Here is a 16,583-nt window from a genome sequence, read left to right as displayed (position 1 = left end):
TTGGCAGCTGCTTGCATTGGAGTCGAAATTTCAGAGCTTTGCTTTAAAGCACAGCGTCCAGCCACTCAAGGCTGCAGCACCATTCAATAAAATCATTGCTGATTTGTATCTTGACTTTATTTACCTGGTTTTTGTCTTCAATGCTCTAGCTTAGGAAAAAAACAAAGTCAGATTTTTCTAACTTCTCTCCTGGGCACTTGATTTGTTCAGATCCTTTCTCCTTGTAACCCAACCCTTGGAACCCTGACAACATTCTGGTAAATCTAAACCATATACTTTCCAAGGCCAACATATACTTTCTAACATGTGGTGACCAGCCACGTTTGTGGGTGTCTAATAAATAGATGGGAAGGCTAGTTCCCCTCCAAGCTATTCACTATCCAGAACTGGAAGTATATTATCATCTCTAATTAGTCTAGAACGAGGTCCTGAGTAGCTTAGCAGTTATTAAACAAAAAGTCTAGAACCTATCAACCTAAGGGGTAACTTTGTCATGCAGAGGGTGGTGCTTATATGGAAAAAGCTGTCAGAGGAAGTGCTGGAGGCTGGTATAATTGCAACATTTATAGACTCATTAAGTCAGAGCTGTACAGTATGGATACAGTGTCTTCGGTTCACTTGTCCATGCCAAATAGATATCATAAATTAATCTCGTCCCATTTGCCAACATTTGGCCCATTTTCCACTCAACTCTTCCAGTTCATATACCCATCCAGATGCCTTTTAAATGCTGTAATTGTATCAGCCTCCACCACTTCCTCGGGCAGCTCATTCCATACACACACCACCTTATGCATGAAAAGGTTGCACTTTAGGTCCTTTTTAAATCTGTTCCCACTCACCCCAAACCTATGCCCCCTTGTTTTGGACTCCCCCACACTGGGCAAAAGACCTTCACTATTTACCCTATTCATGCCCCTCATGATTTTATAAACCTCTATAATGTCACCCCTTAGCCTCCAAAACTCCAAGGAAAATAGCCCCACCCTGTTCAATCTCTCACTATAATTCAAACCTTTCAAACCTAGCAACATCATTGTAAATGTTTTCTGAACCCTTTCAAGTTTTGCAACATCCTTCCTGTGACAGGGAGACGAGAATTGCATGCGGTATTGTGTGCAGTAGAAGAAAAGTGGTGGAATCAATGGCCTATATAGCCACAACATGACTGCCCAACTCCTATACTCAATGCACTAACCAATAAAGGCAAGCATTCTAAAATGTATTTGGATAAGATTATGAACAGGAAGGGTTTAGAGGAATATGGACCAAGTATTGACAAATTTAGGTTATCTGGTCGGTATGGATGGGTTGGACCAAGGAATACAACTTAATTCATAAGTCAGCATTAAAACTGCATTGAGGGCAGAGAGAATAATGACTAGGGGGCTGCTAGGGAGGTAAGCAAACAATTTAAAAAGCTGATATATTCAGGCAGTGGATTTTGGTAAGTTAAGTTGGTTAAAAAAAATCCTCTTTCCTTTTTTGTAACTTTAGTCTCAACTCAGGTAAAGGTTAAGATTAAAAATGGCAGGAAATCTCAGAGCCATGTTATGCTCACCTTGCTCAATGTGGGAGCTCAGGGACACAGCTAGTATCTCTGGCTCCTTCACATGAAAGAAGTGTGTCCAGTTGCAGCTCTTGTTAGATGGCATGATGGCTCTGGAGCTGCAGATGGACTCACTTTGGAGCATACGTGATGCTGAATGCTGAGAGGGTTGTGGATAGTAGGTTTAGCAAATTGGTCACAGATTAGGCTTGCTGAGTGAGAAAGAGAATGGGTGACCAAAAGACAGAGAAAAAGCAGGAAGGCAGTGAAGGTGTCCCCTGCAGTCATCTCCCTCCAAAACAGGTATACCATTTTGGATACCACTGGGGGAGATGGCTCACCAGGGGAACGCAGCAGTAGCCATAATCATGGCATTGTGGCTGGCTCTGCTTTACAGAAGGGCAGGAAAAAGAGTGAAAGGGCTATAGTCATAGGGGATTCAATTGTAAGGAGAGTATATGGCATTTCTATAGTTGAAAACAAGACTTCCGAATGCACAAGTCAGGGATGTCTTGGAATGAATGCAGAAAATTCTCAATGGGGAGGGTGAACAGCCAGCTGTCATGGTGCATATAGGCACCAATGATATAGGTAGAAAATGGGATGAGGTCCTACACAAAGAATTTAGGGAGCGAGGAACCAAGTTAAAAAGTAGGACCTCAAAGGTAATAATCACAGGATTACTATCAGTGCCACGTGCGAGTCAGAGTAGGAATGATAGAATATTCAGGATGAATGCATGACATGAGAGATGGTGCTGGAGGGAGGTGTTCAGATGTTTGGGACATTGGGACCAGTTCTGGGAGAGGTGGGATTATTACAAAATCAATGGCCTACACCTGGGCTGGACTGGAACCAATGTCCTTGGGAGTGCCTTTGCTAATGTTGTTGGGGAAGGTTTAAATTAATGTGGTAGGGGAATGGGAACCAAATGAGGAGGTCAGTGACACAAAGGAGGTAGTAATTAAAGCCTGTAAGGAACTAGATAATGAAGTCAGTGTCTAAGGGGTAGAGTAAGCAGGAAGAGGAGGATGAACGCTGAGGCACTGGCAGTCTAAGGTGCATTTGTTTTAATGCAAGAAGTATAGGAGCTAAGGCAGATGGACTTCGGGCTTGAATTTGTACCTGGGAGTATGATGTTATTACTCTTCCTGAGACTTGGTTGAGGGAAGGCCATGATTGGCAACTAAATGTCCCAGGATATAGATGCTTCAGGCGTGATAGAGAGTAAGGTAAAAGTGGTGGAGGAGGTGTATTACTGGTCAAAGAAGATATCACAGCTGTGCTGAAGGAGGGTACTATGGAAGACTCAAGCAGTGAGGCAATATGGGCAGAGCTCAGAAATAGGAAGGGTGCGGTAACAATGTTGGGGCTGTACTACAGGCCTCCCAACAACAAACATGAAATAGAGGTACAAATATGTAGAAAGATCATAGAAAGGTGTATGGTGGTGATAGGAGATTTTAATTTTCCCAACATTGACTGGGATTCACATAGCGTTAGAGGATTGGGTACAGCAGAATTTGTCAGGAGCACACAGAAGGGTTTTTTACAGCAGTATGTAAGTAGTCCAACTTGTGAAGGGGCCATAATGGACCTAGTTTTAGGAAATGAGCCTGGCCAGGTGATTGGAGTTTCAGTGGGGGATTACTTTGGGAGTAGTGATCACAATTCCATAAGTTTTAGGATATTCATGGACAAAGATGGGAGTGGTCCTAAAGGAAGAGTGCTAAATTGGGGGAAGGCCAATGATACCAAACTTCAGCAAGAGCTGGAAAATTTAGATTGGGAGCAGCTGTTTGAAGGGAAATGCACATTCGATATGTGGGAGGCTTTTAAAGAGAGTTTGATTAGAGTTCAGGAGAGATATGTTCCTGTGAAAATGAGGGATAGAAATGGCAAGATTAGGGAACCATGGAAGATAGATAAAATTATGAGACGAGCTAAGAGGAAAAAGGATGCGTTCATAAGGTCTAAGCCACTGAAGTCAGATGAAGATTTGGAAGAATATCAGGAATGTACGACCCATTGGAAATGAGGAATTAAGAGGGCTAAAAGAGGTCTTGGGATATCCTTAGCAAGGAGGGTTACGGAAAACCCCAAAGCCTTTTATTCATATATAAGGACAAGAGAGTAACGAGGGAAAAAGTTGGCCCACTTAAGGACAAAGGAGGAAAGATATGCATGGAGTCAGAGAAAATGGGTGAGATACTTAATGAGTACTTTGCATCGGTATTCACTGAGGAGAGGGACATGGCAGATGTTGAGGTTAGGGATAGATCTTTGATTACTCTAGGTCAAGTTGGCATAAGGAGGGAGGAAGTGTTGTGTATTCTAAAAGGCATTAAGATGGACAAGACCCCAGGACCAGATGGGAACTATCCTAGCTTACTGAGAGAAGCGAAAGTCATAAGGTCATAGAGATGTACAGCATGGAAACAGACCCTTTGTTCCAACTTGCCCATGCCAACCAGATATCCCAACTCAATCTAGTCCCAGCTGCAAACACCCAGCCCATATCCCTCCAAACCCTTCCTATTCATATACCCATCCAGATGCATTTTAAATGTTGCAATTGAACTAGCCTCCACCACTTCCTCTGGCAGCTCATTCCATACATGTACCACCCTCTGCATGAAAAAGTTGCCCCTTACGTATCTTTTATATCTTTCCCCTCTCACCCTAAACCTATGCCCTCTAGTTCTGGAATCCCCGACCCCAGGGAAAAGACTTTGTCTATTTATCCTATCCATGCCCCTTATGATTTTATAAACCTCAATAAGGAATCCCCTCAGCTTCCGACACTCCAGGGAAAACAGCCCTAGCCTACTCAACCTCTCCCTATAGCTCAAATCCTCCAACCCTGGCAATATCCTTGTAAATCTCTTCTGAACCCTTTCAAGTTTCACAACGTCTTTCCGATAGGAAGGAGACCAGAATTGCACACAATATTCCAACAGTGGCCTAACCAATGTCCTGTGCAGCTACAACATGACCTCCCAACTGTATTGAATTCTCTGACCAATAAAGGAAAGCATACCAAACGCCTCTTCACTATCCCATCTGCAACTCCACTTTCAAGGAGCTATGAACCTGCACTCCAAGGTCTGTTTGTTCAGCAATACCCCCTAGGATCTTACCATTAAGTGTATAAGTCCTGCTAAGATTTGCTTTCCCAAAATGCAGCACCTTGCATTTTTCTAAATTAAACTCCATCTTCCACTTCTTGGCCCATCTGATCATGATTCTGTTGTAATCTGAGGTAACCGTCTTCACTGTCCACTACACCTCCAATTTTGGTGTCATCTGCAAACTTACTAACTATATCTCTTATGCGCACATTCAAATGATCCAAATTATATAAATGACAAAAAGAAGTGGACCCAGCACCGATCCCTTGTGGCACTCCACTAGTCACACACTTCCAGTCTGAAAAACAACCCTCCACCACCATCCTCTGTCTTCTAGCTTTGCGCCAGTTCTGTATCCAAGTGACTAGTTCTCTCTGTATTCCTTGAGATCTAATCTTGCTAACCAGTCTTCCATAGGGAACCTTGTTGAACGCCTTACTGAAGTCCATATAGATCACATCTTCTGCTCTGCCCTTATCAATCCTCTTTGTTACTTCTTCAAGAAACTCAATCATGTTTGTGAGATATGATTTCCCACGCACAAAGCCACGATAACTATCCCTAATCAGTCCTTGCCTTTCCAAATACATGTACATCCTGTCCGTCAGGATTCCCTCCAACAATTTGCCTACCACCGACATCAGGCTCACCGGTCTATAGTTCTCTGGCTTGTCCTTACCACCCTTCTTAAACAGTGGCACCATGTTAGTCAACTTCCAATCTTCCGGCACCTCACCTGTGACTATTGATGATACAAATACCTCAACAAGAGGCCCAGCAATCACTTCCCTAGCTTCCCACAGAGTTCTAGGGTAAACCTGATCAGGTCCTGGGGATTTATCCACTTTTACCCGTTTCAAGACATCCAGCACTTCCTTCTCTGTAATATGGACATTTTGTAAGATGTCACCATCTATTTCCTACATTCTGTATCTTCCATGTCCTCTTCCACAGTAAACACTGATGCAAAATACTTGTTTAATATTTCCCCCATCTCCTGCGGCTCTACACAAAGGCCGCTTTGCTGACCTTTGAGGGGCCCTATTCTCTCCCTGGTTCCCCCTTTCATCTTAATAAAATAAGGAGAAACTCTTTGGATTCTCCTTAATTCTATTTGCCAAAGATATCTCATATCCCCTTTTGACCTCCTGATTTCCCTCTTAAGTATACTCCCTGCCTTTATACTCTTCTAAGGATTCACTCGATCTATCCTGTAGGAAAAAGCAGGGGCTTAAACAGATATCTTTGCAGCATCTTTGAAAACAGGTGAAGTCCCAGAGGACTAAAGAATTGTAATGTTGTCCCCTTGTTAAAGAATGGTAGCAGGAATAATCCAGGTAATTATAGACCTGTGAGCCTGATGTCAGTGGTATGGAAGCTACTGGAGAAGATACTAAGGGATAGGATATATACCCATTTGGAAGAAAATGGGTGTATCAGTGATATGCAGCATGGTTTTGTGCAGAGCAAGTCATGTCTTACAAACCTAACAGAATGCTTTGTAGAGATGACAAAGTTAATTGATGAGGGAAGGGATGTAGATGTCATATACATGGAATTTAGTCAGGAGTTTGATAACATTCTCCATGATAGGCTGATGAAGAAGATGAGGTTACATGATGTCCAGAGTGTTCTAGCTAGATGGATAGAGAACTAGTTGGGCAACAGGAGACAGAAAGTAGTAGACAAAGGGAGGTTTGGCCAGTGGTGCCCCACAGGGATCCATGCTGGGACCACTGTTGTGATATACATAAATTATTTGGAGGAAGGTGTAGGGTGCCTCATTAGCAAGTTTGCAAATGACACTAAGATTGGTCAAGTGGCAGATAGTGAAGGGGTCTGTCAGAGAATGCAGCAGAATATAGATAGATTGGCGAGTTGGGCAGAGAAATGGCAGATGGAGTTCAATCCGGACAAATGTGAGTTGATGCATTTTGGAAGATGTAATTCCAGAGTGAACTATACAGTAAATGGAAAAGTACTGGGGAAAATTGATGTATAGAGAGATCTGAGTGTTCAAGTCCATTGTATCCTGAAGGTGGCAATGCAGGTCAGTAGAGTGGTCAAGAAGGCATAAGGCATGCTTTCCTTCATCGATGGGGTATTGAGTAAGAGTTGGCAAGTCATGTTACAATTGTGTAAAATTTGGTTCAGCCTCATTTGGAATACTGCGTACAGTTCTGGTCACCATATTACCAAAAGGATGTGGATACTTTGGAGAGGATGCAGGGGAGGTTCACCAGGATGTTGCCTGATATGGAGGGTGCTAGCTATGAGGAGAGGTTGAGTAGATTAGTATTATTTTCATTAGAAAGAAGGAGGTTGAGGGGGCACCTGATTGAGGCCCACAAAATCATGAGAGATGTAGACAGGGTGGATAGCAAGAAACATTTTCCCAGAGTGGAGGATTCAATTATTAGGGTTCACAAGTTTAAAGTGCGAGGGGAAACATTTATGGAAAGTTCTTTATGCAGAGGATGGTAGCTGCATGGAATGCGTTGCCAGTGGAAGTGGTAGGAATGGGAATGATAGCATCACTTAAGATGTATCTAGACAGATACATGAATGAGCAGGGAGCAAAGGGATACAGATCCTTAGAAAATAGACAGCAGATTTAGATAGAGGATCTGGATCAGCGCAGGCTTGGAGGGCCGAAGGGCCTGTTCCTGTGCTGTAATGTTCTTTGTTCTTAGTTTTTTTTGTTTTTTTTAGGTGAGTTAAAGATGTTGATGGGCTCTGGAAGAGCCATTAAGAAAAAAAAATAGCATCAATTGAATGCAAAGGAATATACTACAAGGGAAACCAACCAAATATATCCATGTCACTTGAACAGGGATTTACAGCTTGCCAACAGGGGGCGACCTCTCATTGAGATTTGATTATCCAAAATGTTGTTGTGAGGTAAAGGGATTTAATTTTTCTTCTCATATTTATAGTAAGACTATTTCAAAACATTATTGCATAATGTAGCATAGTTTGCGTTTTTGTGTAGAATAGACTGTTACGTTCTATTGTTCAAAGTATGTTGGTAATCTTTTGTGAATATATTCAGTGATTGACCAAAACAATAAAAAACAGAACTTCTACTTTATCAAGTCAGATCTTATTCTTGGATCTGACTTGTCTAGTATTGGGATCATGACAAACAATGACTAATTACTTTCTTGTACTCTGAGTACATAGCCATTCTTTTTATTCTGTCTTCTAAGGTTTAGTCAACTTCCTAACTCTGACAAATACTTGGCTTGAATTCTGCAAGTTTTAATTTCAGTTAGTCATCTCTTCTGTAGAATCTTACCAAATGCCATCTGGTCGTACATTAAAATTACTTCCATCGACATTCTCAACTACCAACTTAGTTACTTACTTAAATTAGGTTTGTTAAGACATTTTCTGCCCTTATGCAGTTTCCTTCAGATCAGGTGAAATTTATTTGTTGTTACAGCACTCTCCACTGTTTCCAACTCATTTCCCTAATTTCTGCTCTCACTCATTCCCCATACTGACAAAACCATGATAACATTCATCTTGTCCCTACTTTCAATCACACCAGCTTCCATCTTTGAAGGATGAACCTGCACTATTTCTGCCAACGGCAGCAGAATCTCACCACTAAATCCTGTCTCCTCCCTTCCCTTGTCAAGATTTCAAACAGATCATTCCTCCTGTGACCTCCTCATTTAAACTCCCTTGCCTCAAATCCTTATTTTCCCTCAACAGCTTCTCATGTAATTGCAGGAGATGTAACAACTTCTACTCACCATCCAGGGCCACAAAAACTCCCATTCCTTCTTCCGCTCAACTGTTTTTCTCTCTCTCTTGTTCCATCTCCACCTTGTTTACTCCTCCCCCCTCGTTACTATCACCACTCTGCTTGTCACTTATTCTGTTGCATCATTGTCACTTCATTTCTCCTGCCCTTTGCCTCTCACTCCCCATCTCAACAGCACAAAATGCTGTTTTCATAGGTCTACCTTCCTTCAGCCCTAGAGCCAGATTTGACTTGAAAAAAATAACTCTATTTCTCTCTCCAGAGATGGTACCAAACTTGCTGAGTATCTCCAGTACTTTGTTTGTAAATGTCCCAGACAGACTTTCTGGCTCAGACCTTTGTTCTAAAGTTAGGGAGCAGAGATGGGAGTCAGGAAATCCCTGACTCACCAAATAATTGTTAATTGTTCTGTTAAATATTAGGTTCTCTAGCTTTCATCCTTCCATCCAAAGTATCTATATTTCATCCATGCCAACTCATGCCAATATATCCCCCATCCAGCCTGAAGTTGTCCATATAACCTCTATATCAATCCATGACTAATCCCTCATGAGCCCTTGTAACCCCATGTCAACTTAGCTTCAATTCATATCTCTATGCCTCCATGACTCTGTATAACCCCCATACTGATTTAATGCCAACAGAAAGTGCTAAGGAAACTCATCTGTTCTGACAGCATCTGTAGAGAGAAACAGGGTTAATGTTTTGTATGACTCTTTGTGAGAACATCACTCATTGTCAACTCATGCTCTAAGTCCAAATAGCTACTTAAAGTTCCTGCCAATGTATGCCAACTCATGCCAACAATAACCCAATGGAGAGTCAATATGGCTTAATGGTACAACCTTGAGGGGAGCACAGGAGCAGAGTGATATCAGGGTTCAAGTGCATAAACCTATGAAGATGACCAAGCAAATTGAAACAGCTACTAAGAGGATATTAGGATTTATAAATAGAGGCACAGAGTGTAAAAACAAGGAGATGATGCTGCACGTCTGCAAATCATTGGTTGGGCCACAATTGGATTATTGTGTTCTGTTCTGGGCATCTTATTCAAGGAAGGATGGTAAAGCCCTGGAGAGAGTGCAAAGGAGATTTACTAGAACAATACCAAAGAATGAGGAATTTGAGATAGAGGAAAATATTAGAGAAAGTGGGCTTATTCTCTTTCGACAGAGAAAATTAAGAGGCCACATTACTGATGTGTTCAAAATTATGAATAAAGAGTAAAGAAGGACATTCTGTTTCCACTCATTGCTATGTCAATAACTAGAGGTCACAATTTCAAGATTGTCTACAAGACAGCTAGGAATGAGATGAGAAGAAATGTCTTTATTCAGAGAGTTATTCGGGTTTGGAACGCTCTGCCTGGGAGAGCTGTGGAGGTGGATTTATAGGGGGTTTCAAAAGAGAGCTGGATATATATTTGAAAGTGATGGATTTAGAGGACAATGGAGATATGGCTAGAGAATGGGACCAGCTTGACAGCTGTTTCGGGAGCTGGTACAGACATATTGGGTCAAATATTCTCTTTCTGTCCTTTAAATTCGAGATTTATGATTCGATAAGTTATGAATTTAGGGATACCCTGCTGACATAATTATTGCTTGTAGAATACAACCAAGTATTAGTGATAAAATAATATAATAAATTAGTGAGAAGATGAAGAGAAAGATCAACTCTAACATATGAGAGGTACATTTATAAGTCTGATAACAGCAGGGAAGAAGTTGTTCTTAAATCTGTTGGTATATTCAAACTTTTGTATCTATTACCTGATGGAATTTGGTGGAAGAGAGTATGACTAGAGTGGGAGGGGTCTTTGATTATGTTGGCTGCTTTCATGAGGCAGGAGCAAGTGTACATGGAGTGGTCAGTTTTCTTGCTGAACTGGGCTGTGTTCATGGTTCTCTGTAATTCTTTTGTGGTCTGGGGCACAGCAGGTACAATACCAAACTGTAACGCATACAGACAGGATGCTTGCTATGGAGTGTCTCCAAAATTGTTAGGTCGTTGCGCACATGCCAAATCTCCTTAGCCTCCTAATGAAGTAGAGCCATTGCTGTGCTTTCTTGACTCAGCGCGATGCTACACCACTGTATTCAAGGCAGCAGCTATTTCCATGGGGGCAGGCAGGCTCTAACCTCACACTCTGACAGATAATTACTGAAACCATCATGATCAGAATATTACACTGCTCTGCATTGTTAAAGGTTAATGCATGACTAATTCCCAAATTGATCAAAATAGACAAAGCTTACAAGCAGTTAAAGAAACACATAATCAACTGAAAAAAAGCCCTGAAAACCGTTTGTGTCATTTCAAGATTTCTGACAGTCTTATGACCTGGCTGGACTTTGTAAAACATTGTGGGTGACATTCTGGAGTTCCAACCCTGTACCGGTAACACCATCTTTATTACAAGCAGTTGCTGTACCAGAACTGTGTCATAGAACTGCAACAATCTGATCTTGTGCACATAGATGCCACCTCGTAAATTCTTAAGAATTTTTCATAAGGTTGGGGATTTAAATAAAATCATGATATGACAGTTTTGCAGATCTTATTTCCCTTCAAGAGCATTTACACCTATTCTAAGAAAATTGTGACTCTCACTCTATGGGTTAAGATGCTTGCCGCAGTGAAAATGAGGTCAGTTTTGAGATCAATTGACTTAGCTGAGTTCAGGTTTTCCTGATGAGTGAGTCATTTCCCAGTGAAAATGAGATCTGTCAGAAACAGGGACTGGACTACTGCATCCAAGTCTCACTGACAATTTTTAATGGTCTAAAGAGCCCCAACGACTTTAAGAAGATTTGTGTTTCCAGAGATTTTCCAAGACTGAGGCTGGAGTGGGCAGCAGATGTTTGGGTAATTCAGTTGGGAGTATGATGTCTGGTTGAAGGGATGCATCCATGGCAATCTAGAGACTCTGAAAAACTTTCGTCCTTGAGGCAGATTGGGTCTTAGTGCTGAAAGATGATTTGGGACTTCTCAGGAGACAGAGGACGAAGACACCCAATGGTCAGGAGATGTTATAGCTGAGTGAAACCAGAAATATGAATTCATGGGAAGATAAGTTGATAGACTGTTCCCACCAAAGTCTGTAATCTCATGGACAGTATGATTTACTTGTTTATACATTCATGGGATAAGCATGACACTGGCTAGGCCAGCATTTATTGCTCATTCATAACTGCCCAGAGGATCATTAAGAGTCATGCACATTGTTGTGCTTCAGGAGTCACATAAGTCAGACCAGGTAAGGAAAACATATTTCCTTTCCTACACGAACCTTAGTGAACCAGATGAGATTTTATGATAATTGACAGTGAATATATGGTGCCTGTTAAGATGGTTTTGCCTTATTCCTGGAGTGAAAGGCCAGCTCAACCTGATGTGTGTGCGTGTGCCAATGGGCAAAGGTGCGTACTGTAAGAGTCATAGCTGATAAAATACTAGGCACCCCTGCACTACTTGTAAAAAAAATCTAGGAAATCCCTTACTCTTTTTGCTGGAAACCACAAATCAAATGAAAGTGCAATCAAAAGGAACCAGAACTCAGCCTTTCAGCTAACCTGAAAAGCCAAGCATCTCCAAATAAACTGCTCAACTTGCCTACTTTTCACAGTAATCAGACTCATCTGCATATTTCTTTTAACTTTTTTTGGACTCTTTTCTAATATGCGTGTATGTGTTTTGCTTATTTTTTAAAATCAGGCTTTTACATAATAAACTCACTCCTTCATTAACTCAGAAAAAGTCTTCTTTTAAAAAGTAAGTTAATTTGTCCTGGAGGAAAGGTATCCACATGGAAAGGGAATTTTAAAAATTTACCTTATGTTAACAAACCCAGAGATGGGTAACTAAATAAGTGGAGCCAATTCATCTGTCCTCATCTGGACCCTTAACAACTTGGGATATCACCTCTAAAACCGCAATAAAGTGAGAACCTTGCCTGGGGACTGGTCATAACAAATGTTGCCCACTTGATTAATGTCCCATCCATTACCATAAACATTCACTTCCTCTAACATCAATGCATAGAGGCTGCAAAGTGTCCCATGTACAAGATGCACTGCAGCACTTTGCCAAAAGTTCTCTAACAGCATTTTCCAAAACTGTAACCGAGAAAAAGCAGCAGGTACGGGAGGATACAGCCAGTCTTAAGCTCCCCTCTAACTCACTTGACCTCTTGACTGGGAAATATTCATTATTGCTGCATCGACATCTTGGAGTATCCTAATACAACAGCACTGACAGTACACCCTTACCGAAGACACAATAGCTGACATTCTCATCAGAAATTAGGGTAGACGATGTAATAAATTGTTTGCATACTTCTCATTTTCACCTGTTGTTTTACCCATGACTAGTTTTGACCAGGCTTTTTGTTGCCTGCATCTGCTTGATCCCTTAAAGATACTTGGAACAATAATTGGCACTCTAAATCCATATTCCATTTCTCCTTTTCAAATCTAACATAGATGTTAATTGCAAATAAATGCTCCTATATTGCTTGATCAGTAAATGAATCTAGTTCCTCAATGAGACTCCACTAGAGTCTCATTTCAGGGTCCTGAGCATAAAATTTCAAATAGCACTCTAAAGCATCACTGAAGAAGTGCCACATTGTCACCAGTACCAACTTTTGGTGAGATATTAAGCCAAGGCACCATTTGTGCTCTCAGCTGGGCTCTCTTTAAGGAACATTGGGGCAGTTTGCTGTGGTGCCTTAGCCATTGTTTGTCCCCCAGCCACTGTTTGTCCCTCAACTCTCAACCAACATCATCAAAACTGATTGTGTGGGCATTGGCCATTGTTTGTGAGATCTTATACATTTTGAAAGTACCTAACTAGCTGTCATGGAAGGCACAATATAAAAACAAGTTTTTCATTTCCTTGACTCCATTTAAAAATAAATAATAACAAAGTTTCATCAGCCCAAATTGCAGATTCTTTCTTCATATGGTTAGGAGCTAAGTTTAAACCTTATATAGAGAGAAATAATAGCAGTCTAGGCAGAGCTATCACTAACACTTCCTTTCCTGTCATTCCTGCTGAAAGATGCTCACCTAAAGTTAGCAAGAACAGCATCACTTTAGCCCGCAATGTCAACTGTATCAAATAACTTACAAACAAGTACAGTTCTGAGGAACGGTCACCGGACCCGAAACATTAACTCTGATTTCTTATCAGAGATGCCGCCAGACCTGCTGAACTTTTCCAGAAACTTCTGTTTTTGTTACCATTTGGACTCATGCATAACAAAGGCAGTATTGATGAGGGGCAATGTGAATAATAAAGGGAGAGGCCTGCTACTTTGGAACCTTATCCTAGCATGAATCAGCTCCTTCAGGGAAAGGGAAGATAAATTGTTAGCACTGCAACCAACCAATCACACCAACATTTTTAGTATAGTTTGTTAGAAAGTCGACAGTAATATTACAAAAAGGTATGACTATCATAATCCTACTGGGCTAATGTGCTCACTGGCCTTTAAAGTAGCTGCATATGGGAAAATGTTCATAGATGATTAAATTTCACCTGAATACTGAGGCGAGTGTAAAAGAGCAATAGTGTCTTCTACTGTTCGTTTTATCAAATTACACAAAGCCCAATTGACTAGAATTGCTTTTCTGAATCCCAGTTAATGCTTTATAACACGCCAGTGTGTTCTGGCATGCAAACATACACGGAATGAAGATGCGTGCTATGCAATTGGCACTTACACACGTGCACAATCAGTTATAGACGGGTGGCATGTTTAATACAATCAGTAATCATCCTCATCTAAAAAGGTCAAGGCATATTTGAAAACTATTACTAAAATAAAAATATTTATCATGTTATTTAAATCACTTTGTGATTTTTCTACCATCTCAATTAAATAAAATCTTGCTCATTTTCTGATGCAGCAGTGAATAGCTTAACTGTAATGTTCAGAAATGTTCTACATTCAATTTCCACTGTCAGCTGAGTTAAGTCAATCATTATGAAAAGGAGCCCCATTTTGATGCCAGTTCAGTCACAAAATGCCCACAGGCCACCGACCAATCAATACAATTTACTGAATGACATCCCTGATGCCCACTTAATGGACTCAACTGGCCTTGAGAAGTAGCGTCCTGTCAATTCTCCTGATCCAAACTTAATCAGAGGGCAGCAGGAAATCCAATGTGGAGCCTCCCCACCATTTACATGACCCCATTTACCTCAGAACCCACTGGGGTGACAGGAACGGTGTTGAGTGAGGTGGTAGTGTGTGTAGTGTATTAAATTTCATCCATGGACTTCAGCAGGGTAAATATTTCTTTATCTCAATAGCATGAGCTGCCATAGCAGGGTTTACAAACTTATACATCATTACATCTACTGGTAATTTCAATAGAATTGTACATTCATGATTTCAGCAACCTCTTTGTCTTCTATCTAGCATTTATCTGGCAGAATAGATAATGAGGAACCAGTGGATGTACCATTTTCCATAGTTGGTGAGTCCAGAACCACAGGACACTCTATCAGAATAAAAGGCAATTTTAGAGACTGGAATATGGGAATAATCTTTTTGCTTAAGGGGTGATGACTCCTTGGAATTCTCCACCACAATAATATGAAGGCCTAATCACCGAATGTATTCATAACTGAGATTGATTGATTTCCTGAAGTTAAACATTGGAAAGGATATGGGGAAGATAGAAATGATGCTACAAGCTAATTGATTAGTGGGGTTGGCATTCAAGGGCCAGCATGGTATACTGCTACTCCTATTTCTTATGTTCCTATATAAAACATGGGTTATCGTGTCAAGGTCAGTGAAAATATACTAAATTTCCAAAGAAACTTAAGCTTCCATATAATATAAATATAATTGAATAAAATCCTTACATGTACCCACATGTCTATCAATCATAATATCTTCATTTATATCTGGATAAAATGTATTTTGCATCAGTTTGAAGGAAAAATAGCATTTATAAAGGTATAGGTCATATTTATACTGAAAGCAAACAAATTGAAAGTGAAGAACAAATTTAACATTCTTTCAAATTTAACAATCTTTTAAGGTTTCAATTGTTCAATTGTTTATCTTATTCTACATCAGCATTTCATCATTGAACAATGGGCGTGTTTCTATCACATTTTAAAAACATTATTTTCAACTTCATCATCACTTCAATTATATGTCTCTCCTTTCTTAAAAAAGTCATGCATTCAATTAAAAGGCTGTAGAATTTCTTCAATATTTCTCTGTAACCTACCTGTTGTGTCCCGGTAATGCTTAACAGCAAAAACAATCAAAGTTGATAGGAGTACTGAGCCTGCAGTATATAACTGAAAACAAACACACAAATGATTCAATTTCCAATTCAATAGGTAAAACAGTTTCTGAAGATATTGACTGAAGAATGTATATCCTGAATGGAAAAAATACGCAGATATGCAGAATCCAAAGATGTGAAGGTTAGGTGAATCGGCCATGTTGAATTGCCCACAGCATTCAGGGATGTGTAAATTAGGGGCATTAGGCAGGAGTAAATGTAGGGTAATAGGGCAGAGTAATGGGTGAGGGTGGGTTACTCTTTGGAGGGTCAGTGTGGATGTGTTGGGCCAAGGCCTGTTTCCACACTGTAGGGATTCTATGATGATTCTATGATACTCAAGGTTCATTGACATTTGCATTTTTTTCTTTTGTGGAAGCTGTACACCTTTGACTGTAAATTTATAAATCTTTAGCTTATTTAAGAATGGCTGATGTTAGTTTGATTAGGTCTTGACCATAGTGATAAAATTTGGACCCAAGCTCTCAGAAACTGAGAAATAAGAATGCATATTCATAATTTTACTGGACATAAAATTTTTTTGTGAAACACAGAGATTCCAGACTATGGGGACACAGCATCAGTACAGTGTTGAGATAGAAGATCAGCCCTAACATTGAATGCAGGAGTGGGTGTGATGGGCCAAATGGCCTACTCCTGCTCCTAATTTGTATGTTTCAATGCTTGTGAAAATTTGTCAAGCATTTTTGTTTGCCAGCATATGATGTAAACAGCAATGATGTACATCATGAGCTTCATAAAAATTTGATTTTTTTCTCATGAACTAACACCATGTCCCAAATGCTTTC

At 40.4% G+C, this 16,583-nt stretch overlaps 1 protein-coding gene across 1 annotated transcript in view; it reads right to left on the bottom strand.

The window, feature by feature from the left end:
* LOC132816516 (protein sel-1 homolog 3-like) overlaps positions 1–16,583 on the bottom strand; it is a 95,004-nt gene that overhangs the window by 1,083 nt on the left and 77,338 nt on the right. The window contains exon 22 of the mRNA XM_060826257.1: positions 15,715–15,787. Coding sequence (XP_060682240.1) covers positions 15,715–15,787 — 73 coding nt within the window. The remainder of the gene's footprint in view (positions 1–15,714; positions 15,788–16,583) is intronic.

This window comes from Hemiscyllium ocellatum, chromosome 1, assembly GCF_020745735.1.
Source record: "Hemiscyllium ocellatum isolate sHemOce1 chromosome 1, sHemOce1.pat.X.cur, whole genome shotgun sequence".
In the NCBI taxonomy this organism is placed as follows: domain Eukaryota; kingdom Metazoa; phylum Chordata; class Chondrichthyes; order Orectolobiformes; family Hemiscylliidae; genus Hemiscyllium; species Hemiscyllium ocellatum.
Note: the sequence above shows the minus strand (reverse complement) of the source record. Positions and strands in the feature narration are given on the sequence as shown.